Here is a 13,314-nt window from a genome sequence, read left to right on the forward strand (position 1 = left end):
GTAAAATAAATCAGTAGCCTCCTTTTGACTTTACTTATAGTTAGGATATTACCAAGAGGGTGTTATATGTGTCTAGATAAATCTGAGCCACTTTGGGCCCTAGGGTGAAGCAAGATAAAGATATGTGAGATGATTCAAATCTTAGTGCTACATCAAGTTAAAACAAGAAATAGAAAAAGAAAGGAAAAACCAACACTGGACAACTTATCCATAAAATAAAACATAAACAGCAGATCAGAGTAACGCTAACCCGTGTATGTAAATAGGACTGAGGAAAAATGTAGTTTTCTAAAGGTTATAATATAAAAAAAAAAAAACTATGTCTGGTAAAGTGGTGTGTATATACAGTCGTATGCAAAGGTTTAGACACCCCTGACAATTTCCATGATTTTCATTTTTAAATAATTGGGTGTTTGGATCAGCAATTTCATTTCTCCAACATTGGTGTGTCCGGTCCACGGCTTCATCCTTACTTGTGGGATATTCTCTTCCCCTACAGAAAATGGCAAAGAGAGCACCCAGCAAGAGATGTCCATATAGCTCCCCCTCTGGCCCCGTCCCCCAGTCATTCTTTTTGCCGCTCTGAACAAGTAGCATCTCCACGGGGATGGTAAAGAGTATGTGGTGTTAGTTGTAGTTTTTTATTCTTCTATCAAGAGTTTGTTATTTTAAAATAGTGCCGGTTTGTACTATTTACTCTAAAACAGAAAAGGATGAAGAGTTCTGTTTAAAGAGGAGTATGATTTTAGCAGCAGTAACTAAAATCAATTGCTGTTCCCACGCAGGACTGTTGAGCCCAGAGAACTTCAGTTGGGGGGAACAGTTTGCAGACTTTTCTGCTCAAGCTATGATCAGTCATATTTCTAACAAGACATGTTAATGGTAGAAGACTGTCAGTTTTCCCTTAAGGGGTAAGTAAGCCATTTTCTTAGACTCATAACAGATTAAGGCTTACAAATGGGCTATACACTGGTTGACACTTTTGTGGGCTAAATCGATTGTTTTATTTCATATTTTAATGGCATTTAGAGTCTTTTGTGCACTTAAAAGCACTTTGGGAACGTTTTTTATCGCCTGGCATTGAGTTAGACGGCTATTTCAGTCAGGAAGGCCCCTTCACTCTGGTATGCAGAGGAAAGAGGCCCCGTTTTTGCGCCTCAATTGCGCAGTTTACTTCCATGGCAGTGCATGCAGCTTCATGTGAGGGGTCCTGTGGCATACTAAAACGGACTCTGGAAGGTTTATTTCATTGCTGAATAACTCTCTGGAAAGGTAAAAAGCCGCAGCAAGGCTGTGGCTGTGATTGTAGTGTACTAAAATTGTCTAATTGAACAAATAGCTCATTTTAAGGGTTAAAGTCTTGAAACTTGGTGTGCATTACTTTCAGGGCATTAGGACTCTGGAGTAAAAATTTTGTAAAAATCGGACATTGCCTTCATTGTTTTTCAATATATCAGAAATAAAGTGTGCCTGTTTATTATTTAAAGGGACAGTAACGCTTTTCTTTAAAAACGCTTTTATTGCATTATTAGCCTGCCAAATTCTGTCTAACATGTATATACCTTCAGATGGCTTATGTTCTGTGTGTATGAAAGCCAAGGTGGTTCCCCCAATTAATGTTTGTGCAAATTGTGTCATAGCGTCCAAACAAAGTATGGACAGTACTGCCACATTGAATAAGATTGACCAAGATGATTCTTCTAATGAAGGTAGTGGGGATAGTTCCTCATCCTCTCCTTCTGTGTCAACACCAGTTTTGCCCGCGCAGGCGATACCTAGTATATCTAGCGCGCCAATGCTTGTTACTATGCAACAGTTAACAGCAGTAATGGATAATTCTATAGCAAATCTGTTATCCAAACTGCCGTCCTACCCTAGAAAGCGTGACAGCTCAGTTTTAAATACAGAAGATGAGCAGGTTGGCGCTGAGGACAATTTATCAGTTATACCCTCACATCAATCTGAATTGGCAGTGAGGGAGGGCCTGTCTGAGGGGGAAATTTCTGATTCAGGAAAAGTCTCTCAGCAGGCAGACACTGATGTCGTAAAATTTAAATTTAAGTTAGAACATCTCTGCGCCCTGCTTAAGGAGGTCCTAACTACTCTTGATGACTGTGATTCTTTGGTAATTCCAGAGAAATTGTGCAAGATGGACAAATTCTTAGAGGTCCCAGTGCACGCTGATGCCTTTCCGATACCCAAGCGGGTGGCGGATATAGTGACTAAGGAGTGGGAAAAGCCAGGTATACCTTTTGTTCCACCTCCTATATTCAAGAAAATGTTCCCCATTGTTGACCCCAGAAGGAACGCATGGCAAACGGTTCCTAAGGTTGAGGGGGCAGTGTCAACGTTAGCTAAGCGCACAACTATTCCTATTGAGGACAGTTGCGCTTTTAAAGATCCTATGGATAAAAAATTGGAAGGATTGCTAAAAAAGATATTTGTTCAGCAAGGCTTCCTGCTTCAACCAATCTCGTGCATTATTCCTGTCACCTCGGCAGCGTATTTTTGGTTCGAGGAACTAGAAAATTCGCTCCAAAAAGAGACTCCATATGATGAGGTCATGGACAGAATTCACGCACTAAAGTTGGCTAATTCCTTTATTTTGGATGCCACTTTCCAATTGGCTAAGTTAGCGGCGAAAAATTCAGGGTTTGCAATAGTGGCGCGCAGAGCGCTTTGGCTAAAATCCTGGTCGGCGGATGTGTCGTCCAAGAATAAATTGCTCAATATTCCTTTCAAGGGTAAGACCCTTTTCGGGCCGGAATTGAAAGAGATTATTTCAGACATTACTGGTGGAAAGGGACATGCCCTCCCACAGGATAGGCCTTTCAAGGCTAAGAACAAATTTAATTTTCGTTCCTTTCGCAATTTCAGGAACAGACTGAATCCTAACTCTGCGGTCTCCAGACAAGAAGGCAACTCTTCCCAGCCTAAGCCAGCATGGAAACCATTGCAAGGCTGGAACAAGGGTAAACAGGCCAAGAAGCCTGCTTCTGCTACCAAGACAGCATGAAGGGGTAGCCCCCGATCCGGGACCGGATCTAGTAGGGGGCAGACTTTCTCTCTTCGCTCAGGCTTGGGCACGAGACGTTCAGGATCCCTGGGCACTAGAAATAGTCTCTCAGGGGTATCTTCTAGAGTTCAAGGAACTTCCTCCAAGGGGAAGGTTCCACATGTCTCGCTTATCTTCAGACCAGATAAAGAGACAGGCATTCTTACATTGCGTAGGAGACCTATTAAAAATGGGAGTGATAAACCCAGTTCCAACAGCGGAACAAGGTCTGGGTTTTTACTCAAACCTGTTTGTAGTTCCCAAAAAAGAGGGAACTTTCAGGCCAATTCTGGATCTAAAAATTCTAAACAAATTCCTTAGAGTTCCATCATTCAAAATGGAAACCATTCGGACAATCTTACCAACAATCCAGGAGGGTCAATATATGACTACCGTGGACTTAAAGGATGCGTACCTGCATATTCCTATCCACAAAGATCATCATCAGTTCCTGAGGTTCGCCTTCATGGGCAAACATTACCAGTTCTTGGCTCTTCCGTTCGGTTTAGCCACTGCTCCCAGAATCTTCACAAAGGTGCTAGGGTCCCTTCTAGTGGTTCTACGACCGAGGGGCATTGCTGTAGCACCTTACCTAGACGACATTCTAATCCAAGCGTTGTCTCTTTCCAAAGCAAAGGCTCATACAGACATTGTTCTAGCCTTTCTCAGATCTCACGGGTGCAAGGTGAACGTAGAAAAGAGTTCCCGGTCTCCGTCAACAAGAGTTCCCTTTTTGGGAACAATAATAGATTCTTTAGAAATGAAGATCTTCCTGACAGAGGTCAGAAAGTCAAAGCTTCTAAACGCTTGTCAAGTTCTTCACTCTATTCTTCAGCCTTCCATAGCTCAGTGCATGGAAGTAGTAGGATTGATGGTTGCAGCAATGGACATAGTTCCTTTTGCTCGAATTCATCTAAGACCATTACAACTGTGCATGCTCAATCAGTGGAATGGGGACTATGCAGACTTGTCTCCCCAGATTCAAGTAGACCAGGAAACCAGGGATTCTCTCCGCTGGTGGTTGTCTCACGATCACCTGTCTCAGGGAATGAGTTTCCTCAGACCAGAATGGGTCATTGTCATGACCGACGCCAGTCTCTTAGGCTGGGGTGCGGTCTGGGACTCTCTGAAAGCTCAAGGTCTATGGTCTCGAGAAGAGTCTCTTCTCCCGATAAACATTTTAGAACTGAGAGCGATATTCAATGCGCTCCTGGCGTGGCCTCACCTAGCAAAGGCCAAATTCATAAGGTTCCAGTCGGACAACATGACGACTGTAGCGTACCTCAATCATCAGGGGGGAACAAAGAGTTCCTCAGCGATGAGAGAGGTATCCAAGATCATCAAATGGGCGGAGGATCACTCCTGCCACCTATCTGCAATTCACATCCCAGGAGTGGACAACTGGGAGGCGGATTATTTGAGTCGTCAGACTTTTCATCCGGGGGAGTGGGAACTCCACCCGGAGGTTTTTGCCCAGTTAACTCAACTATGGGGCATTCCAGATATGGATCTGATGGCGTCTCGCCAGAACGCAAAGGTTCTTCGATACGGGTCCAGATCCAGGGATCTCAAGGCGACACTGGTGGATGCATTAGTGGCGCCTTGGTCGTTCAACCTAGCTTATGTATTTCCACCGTTCCCTCTCCTTCCCAGGCTTGTAGCCAGGATCAAACAGGAGCAGGCCTCGGTGATTCTAATAGCCGCTGCGTGGCCACGCAGGACTTGGTATGCAGACCTGGTGAATATGTCATCGGCTCCACCATGGAAGCTACCTTTGAGGCAGGATCTTCTAGTACAAGGTCCGTTCGAACATCCAAATCTAGTCTCTCTCCAACTGACTGCTTGGAAATTGAACGCTTGATTCTATCTAAGCGTGGGTTTTCAGATACAGTCATAGATACTCTGGTTCAAGCCAGAAAACCTGTAACTAGGAAGATTTACCATAAGCTATGGCAAAAATATATCAGTTGGTGTGAATCCAAGGGATTCCCTTGGAGTAAAATTAAAATTCCTAGGATACTTTCCTTTCTCCAAGAAGGTCTGGATAAAGTTTTGTCAGCTAGTTCCTTAAAAGGACAGATATCTGCTCTGTCTGTTTTGTTACACAAACGTCTGGCAGCAGTGCCAGATGTACAGGCGTTTGTACAGGCGTTAGTTAGAATCAAGCCTGTTTACAGACCCATGACTCCTCCTTGGAGTCTAAATTTAGTTCTTTCAGTTCTTCAGGGGGTTCCGTTTGAACCCATGCATTCCATAGATATTAAGTTACTATCTTGGAAAGTTCTGTTTTTGCTTGCTATTTCTTCTGCTAGAAGAGTTTCTGAATTATCTGCTTTGCAGTGTACTTCTCCCTATCTGGTATTCCATACAGATAAGGTAGTTTTACGTACCAAGCCTGGTTTTCTTCCAAAGGTCGTTTCCAACATGAATATTAACCAGGAAATTGTTGTTCCTTCTCTGTGTCCGAATCCAGTTTCAAAGAAGGAACGCTTGTTACACAATCTAGATGTGGTCCGTGCTTTAAAGTTCTATTTAGAAGCAACAAAGGATTTCAGACAGACATCATCTTTGTTTGTTGCGTATACTGGTAAGAGGAGAGGCCAGAAAGCTACTGCTACCTCTCTTTCTTTTTGGCTGAAAAGCATCATCCGATTGGCTTATGAGTATGCCGGACGGCAGCCTCCTGAACGAATTACAGCTCATTCTACTAGAGCTGTGGCTTCCACATGGGCTTTCAAGAACGAGGCTTCTGTTGATCAGATCTGTAAGGCAGCAACTTGGTCTTCTCTGCATACTTTTGCCAAATTTTACAAATTCGATACTTATGCTTCTTCGGAGGCTATTTTTGGGAGAAAGGTTTGGCAAGCCGTGGTGCCTTCCATTTAGGTAACCTGGTTTGCTCCCTCCCTTCATCCGTGTCCTAAAGCTTTGGTATTGGTTCCCACAAGTAAGGATGAAGCCGTGGACTGGACACACCAATGTTGGAGAAAACAGAATTTATGTTTACCTGATAAATTTCTTTCTCCAACGGTGTGTCCGGTCCACGGCCCGCCCTGGTTTTTAATCAGGTTTGAAAAATTTCTTTCTTTATACACTACAGTCACCACGGCACCCTATAGTTTCTCCTTTTTCTCCTAACCGTCGGTCGAATGACTGGGGGGCGGAGCCAGAGGGGGAGCTATATGGACAGCTCTTGCTGGGTGCTCTCTTTGCCATTTCCTGTAGGGGAAGAGAATATCCCACAAGTAAGGATGAAGCCGTGGACCGGACACACCGTTGGAGAAAGAAATTTATCAGGTAAACATAAATTCTGTTTTTGATCTATCAAATAACTGAAGGACACAGTAATATTTCAGTAGTGAAATTAGGTTTATTTGATTAACAGAAAATGTGCAATATGCATCAAAACAAAATTAGACAGGTGCATAAATTTTGGGCACCCCAACAGAAATATTGCATCAATATTTCATCAATATTTAGTAGAGCCTCCTTTAGCAGGAATAACAGCCTCTAGACGCTTCCTATAGCCTGTAATGAGTGTCTGGATTCTGGATGAAGATATTTTGGACCATTCCTCCTTGCAAAACATCTCCAGTTCAGTTAGGTTTGATGGTTGCCGAGCATGGACAGCCCGCTTCAAATCACCCCACAGATTTTCAATGATATTCAGGTCTGGGGACTGGGATGGCCATTCCAGAACATTGTACTTGTTCCTCTGCATAAATGCCAGAGTAGATTTTGAGCATTGTTTTGGGTCGTTTTCTTGTTGAAATATCCAGCCTCTGCGTAACTTCAACATTGTGACTGATTCCTCAACATTATTCTCAAGTATCTGCTGATATTGAGTGGAATCCATGCGACCCTCAACCTAAACAAGATTCCCAGTACTGGCACTGGCCCCACAGCCCCACAGCATGATGGAACATTCACCAAATTTTACTGTGGGTAGCAAGTGTTTGTCTTGGAATGCTGTTTTCTTTTGCCGCCATGCATAACGCCCCTTGTTATGACCAAATAACTCAATCTTTGTTTCATCAGTCCACAGCACCTTTTTCCAAAATGAAGCTGGCTTGTCCAAATGTGCGTTTGCATACCTCAAGCGACTCTCTTTGTGGCGTGTGGGCAGAAAGGGCTTCTTTCGCATCACTCTCCCATACAGCTTCTCCTTATGCAAAGTGCGCTGAATTGTTGAAAGATGCACAGTGACACCATCTTCAGCAAGATGATGTTGTAGGTCTTTGGAGGTGGTCTGTGGGCTGTTTTTGACCGTTCTCACCATCCTTTGTCTCTCCGATATTTTACTTGGCCTGCCACTTCTGGTCCTAACAAGAAACGTGCCTGGGGTCTTCCATTTCCTCACTATGTTCCTCACAGTGGACACTGACAGCTTAAATCTCTGTGATAGCTTTTTGTAGCCTTCCCTTAAACCATAATGTTGAACAATCTTTGTTTTCAGGTCATTTGAGAGTTGTTTTGAGGCCCAAATGTTGCCACTCTTCAGGGGAGAGTCAGAGAACAACAACTTGCAATTGGCCACCTTAAATACCTTTTCTCATGATTGGATGCACCTGTCTATGAAGTTCAAGGCTTAATGGGCTCACCAAACCAATTGTGTGTTCCAATTCATCATTGCTACGTAGTTACAGGTATTCAAATCAACAAATTGACAAGGTGCCCCAAATGTATGCACCTGTCTAATTTCGTTTTGATGCATATTGCACATTTTCTGTTAAACCTCATTTCACTACTGAAATATTACTGTGTCCTTCAGTTATTTGATAGATCAAAATGAAATTGCTGATCCAAACACCCAATTATTTATAAATGAAAATCATGGAAATTGTCAGGGGTGCCTAAACTTTTGCATACGACTGTATATGCATGTATTGACAGTCCTCACATAGGGAGTGAGTGAATGTTGGAAAGGCCATATCTGAACTCACTATAGCGGATTAAATATTTATAACATTTATTTGCCCACGGCTCCCGCCGCTATCCACGGTTCAGGGACTAAGTGTGTAATAATGTACTGTACGTCCGCCGTGCATATAGCTATATTAAGTGATATTGCCCTAACTGTTAAGCAGGTATATACTGAGGAGTTTTGAGAATGTTTCCAAATACACATTTACACTCCAAGAGGAAAAGTATTAATAACAACAATAAGAATTTTCAATAATGTTATAAACCGAGCTTCCCAGGAAATACAGGCAAGTTTACATCTTTAAGCATCTGTTGTAACAGGTTACCCTATTACAGGGTGAGATAGTAATTTATGAGGAGTCCAAATACTTGCATAGAGTGCTTCCATGTAGATCCGTTACAGACCTGAACCCCTTTTGTGATACAATTAGACCCTTTTCTACTCATATAAAGTCGGGTGTAAACTAAAGAGATAAGCAACACATTGGCACAGTGAATCATAATGATCATTGTTTGCTCTAATATCTTGCTATGTAAAGTTTATGTGGGTAAAGGAGCAGAGAGTTTACTGACCGTCCCTGTGTTGGGCCCAGAGGGAACCACTAGTTTTTATCCGGGGGTAAATGTTTAGTCTGCGATGGCGAGTTACAAACAAGTCCATGTCCCGTTTCAGATGGTTGCTTGTTTAAAAAGTTTGGTAGCATCCCAGGGAAATTTGGTGAGAGTTCCATGTATATGGATCGTCTCGGGTTCTGCGGAGCTGAAAAGGTAGAGATAGGTTCACTTTGATCTCTGATTTCTGCTATGTCACTTGTAATGAGATCTAGGGGTCTTGGTGTCTTTATGTTGGGGTCAGATTGAACCATCGGTAGGTCACTTGAAGGTGAGTGCGTATGCTGTGATGGTAAGTTGCTGGTATGTTTGTCCCCTACTTCAGATGGTTTGTAATTAGGGCAAAAGATAGTACTAGAGGGGTGTTTAGTGAGAGTTCTTTTGCACTTGGTTGGCCAAAAAAAATTTCTGCAAAAATGATAGGAAATTACTCACTTTGGTCTTTAGATATCATGATGTATATATGATATGGATGGCTCGTTGTCTGCTTGTTATGTTGCGCAACTTGTAAGTGCTCATCCAGTGGGTTGCGCGTCGATCGTGTGGTATCTTGAGACTCAACATGAGGTGTTGTAGAAGTCTTTTCCTGGTACAGGCGTTGTAACAGTTGTTCCGATGGTGCTTTGTCTAGCAGCCTCTGCATGAGAGCCTCAAGTTTCTGAAAGTGCACATCATGTTGCTGCCACATGGTCTCAGCATCCATTTTTTTGCCGTTAAGTATGTCACTGCAATAAGCAATATTTTGTATGCAGTTTGATGTTAAGTCCAAGGTATAGTGCTGTGCGATATAGTAATGTCATGTCCAGTTGTGGTCAGATACACTGCCTGGTGTAAGCTACCGCTTCAAGCCTTTATTGTCCAATCCTGGGATCTGATTTCACAAATACAGCCCAAAAAGCAGTGATATGCTCACGATAGAGAAAAATATTATTATTATGGTCGAGGTTAGCTTTTTAACTGTAGGATGGAGTAAAAAAAACGGTAGATTAATGGCTTATCTACCGAAAAACAAGGAGAGTGTGACCGCTCAGGATGGGTGCATGGACACGCCCCCGAACCAGTAATATTTTAGCACTTTTTTTGTCTCTATACTATGAAGAGGAGCCAGAAACTAGCAATGTAACTGATTCTTGTTTCTTTACAAGTTGATGGTAAACGACGTACCTAACAATAAAGAACATAAAATCATGCACTGTCACAAACTTGAATAAAGGTTTCTCTATAAGTAATAATGTTTTTATTCATTATATTGATAATATTTAATAATGTGTGGCTTATACTGCTGGGGCTATAACATCATTCTGATAACTGATACCTTGATTTGTCATTTGTGCCTCAGAGCTGCTGAATCTACAGAAGAAATATCTCCACTTCGCCCCCCTCGATTAATTCATGAAGATGGCATTATTAGACCATACAATCAGAGTGAAGCTCAGGGCTTTAATCTATTTGAGGTAAGATTATTGATGTGACCTCAAATCACAAGGTTATACTGTTGTATATTGTTTTTAATAAAGATAATTCCTATCTTAATATTACCTCGTAATTTATAGAGTTCAAATCCTCAATCATCCTAGTAGACAAAGCCCTGGGGGTAGATTTATTACACAGCGGATGCTGCAATCTACCCCTGTAGTTTCCGACTCACCGGAAACTGAAGTTAAGAAGCAGCGGTCGTAAGAATTAACAATATTGTTAAATAAATAAAAAGTAAAAAATGGCGAATTACTTAAACAACTGATTCATTTTAGAATAATTAGTTGATACGTAATGATTATTGTCTGCATATATTTTCATGTCTGGTTAGCACACTTGAAAATATGTTATCGTGTTTGCACGCCAGTAGGGTGTTAGATTTTTTCCACTTTTTTTGCTCCATTGACTTCTATGGGAGGAATACGTTATCGAGCGCGATATTCTAAGTTCGTCTTTTTTACGTGCATCGGGTTATCGCGTGAGTGAAAACTGTTTACATTAAACTTGTAATACAAGTGCAGCCTGACATATGCAAAAAGCTTACTTCTAGTGGAGTTAGCGCTCAAGCGGGAGTGTTATATACAGCTCCACTTGTAAGCGGCCCTATATAAGTTTAGTCTCCGATGTATAAATATGTTGCTTATTTCCCCTCCTGTTATTTAGTACCTTATTTAACTAAATAATCCATAGCATTTCATGGCTATTTTTGTTTTCTTCTTTTACACATAAATGTTTTTTTTATTTTGACACTAATGTGTTTCACTATAAGGCTTTTTTTTGTATTTAATTAAAAAAATTGAGATGACTCTTTTTTTTCTGTTTTGTTACTATTGTGATATTGGCAAATCCGATGCCCTATGTCACTATAATCCCAGCATATACTCTTGAAGTCAGCCACATTACCTGGCACACATACTGCAAACATCATTCATTGTCATAATATATGTAAAAGAACTAAATTAATAAACATTGCAGATACACATTTTATTTCTTTCATATGGTAATCGTTAATGAATCATTTACATTCCCTAGCTTTGCTCTTCCCTACCCAGTATTCCCTCATGGTTTTGCCTCAGCAAGGAAAACATGGAACTTGAGGTACTTCATGTCATTGTGTGAGGTTTGATGCTATTTATATCTGGCTGTCAACCTTTAAAAAAAAACAAAAAAAACGACAGGAGCATTTATGGGGTTTAGGACAGTTGGGAAAGGAAGGCCAGGGGGTGTCTCATAATACCTATCATACTAATGCTCTTTTTATTAAGTAGTACGCAAATTGAATTTCATCTTGCCGTATAATTATGCATAATGAATATATGTATAGTCCAATATATTCTGTATTAAGTATTTGTTTATAGAATAAAGTCCATTCAAATCAATATTTGATTGTTTTCATGTCTTTTCTCTAATCGTAATTCATCTCCACATGATTTAAGAAGATTGGGAAGAACTTCACGGTTTAAGCAAACGTACTTTTTGAGTTCTATATTACATAATATGTTTCAAGTTATCGCTTTTTACCTTATGTGAGAAACCTGCAAGTTAAGGAGATCTTCTAATCAAGCACTTTCTAACACCTTTTCTATCTATTTTTCTTTTTTCTCTTGTATGCAGCAAGAATTGGAATGAAGGAGAGTAAAATATATATTTTCTTACAATGGTCTTTCTCTCAGTGGCTTTAGACAATGGACTGCTATTTCGTGGCCTATAATCCTCCAGTATTTCTATTCTCTTTCTTCATAATACATGACATATTTAGATCCTAAAGCTTAACGAATACAACAGACTGTTACAAAATGTTTAATGTACTTTCACACTTTGTCATCTGTCATAGACGTCGTTCTAGCTTTTTTTTTTTTTTTTTTTATACTAATACTGCTTGCTGTTTTCATGAGATAAATGATATGGTACCGTTTTACTCGTTGGCGCAGATTGGCGTGCATGAACTGATTTTACATGGACTGGTTTTTACTCCAAATCCTCCAACATCAAGAGACATACTCTGTTATACCTCTCCAACCCTAAAGTATATTATACTATACAAAGACTAAATAGCACAATTGTGTCCTTTAGATGGAGGGACATATTTTTTTCTTGCACAATGTTGTTCTTTTAGGTGGTCTTTCTTCAGTTCGCATGCATTGTGCAGAAGTAAACCCCTTAATAATGCTAAGCACAGTAACAGACCAGACAAGGTTATGGTAAACTATTACATATTGCTTTTACTTTTTTGCTACACAATGAGTTGTAGGACTCACTCTCAAGGAAAGTGTTAATTTACTGATCAATTTTTTTTATTATATTTAAAGTAAATGTGAGAAACATATATAAACATGAGTGAGTTAAATGTACAGCTTAATATGCAGCAATATAAGCAACTATTCTATTTACTGGTTAGTCTGTGCTCTCTCGCTCTCTAACTGCAGCAATATTTTCTCTGTGTGTGTGTGTACATACATAAGCAGGTATATACTGCATTTTACTCTATGAAGGTAGGAACTTATGATATATAATGTAAACTATAGGCACATAATATGCTTACAGGAATAGCTGAGCAGCACATATTCATTACTTAATCTCTGCCTAGACTTTACCAAACCTGGGCCATTTCTTTAGCTAAAAAATTGTTATAAACTTTGCATTTTGTGAGTATTTTATATGTATATGTATTTATCTTAAGTTGTGCATACATTTTATATAGCTAAACTCACTGACATTATTGACGGCTAATAAGAAAATCTTGGAGTCTCTTTATCTTGTATAGTCTGAAATGACACAATATATAAGTATGTTTCCTACATTTATATACTGTTTCAGATTCTGCAGCTAATGTAAACTTACAAATAAGAAAAAGAAAATAACAATGTTGGGGTGACAATACATCTGTGAATATGAAACCAAAACAAAGCTTATTTTGATGAAAACCTCTGTTTTGAATCAGCTAATTGCTTGGTGAGGTGTATGAGGTCAGTTATTAAAAGGACGTTCCGGTCAAGAGTTAAATAAACACAGATTAATTACATCTTTGAATGGAAACATTTTTGCAATATAAATGTATTGGAAAAAATACTTCTAGTAAAAGTTTTCACTGTTTTAGTGTTAACATTTTTCTCTGTACATGCATGTGAGGCATAGCTAGATATCTCAGTGCAGCAGCATTTTAAACACTGCAGCTGTTCAGAACACCAGTGGGGCTATTAACAAATTGAGCCAATTCCTGATGGTACAAGCACCTTAGGCTCTCTTAG

The 13,314-nt window shown here is 40.2% G+C and overlaps 1 protein-coding gene across 1 annotated transcript in view; it reads left to right on the forward strand.

Moving 5' to 3' along the window:
• The window catches only part of VPS13C (vacuolar protein sorting 13 homolog C), a 1,402,311-nt gene that overhangs the window by 1,356,892 nt on the left and 32,105 nt on the right, over positions 1–13,314 (forward strand). The window contains 1 exon segment of the mRNA XM_053719302.1: positions 9,930–10,044. Within this exon segment, the coding sequence (XP_053575277.1) occupies positions 9,930–10,044 (115 nt within the window).

Source organism: Bombina bombina, chromosome 6 (assembly GCF_027579735.1).
Source record: "Bombina bombina isolate aBomBom1 chromosome 6, aBomBom1.pri, whole genome shotgun sequence".
NCBI lineage: Eukaryota > Metazoa > Chordata > Amphibia > Anura > Bombinatoridae > Bombina > Bombina bombina.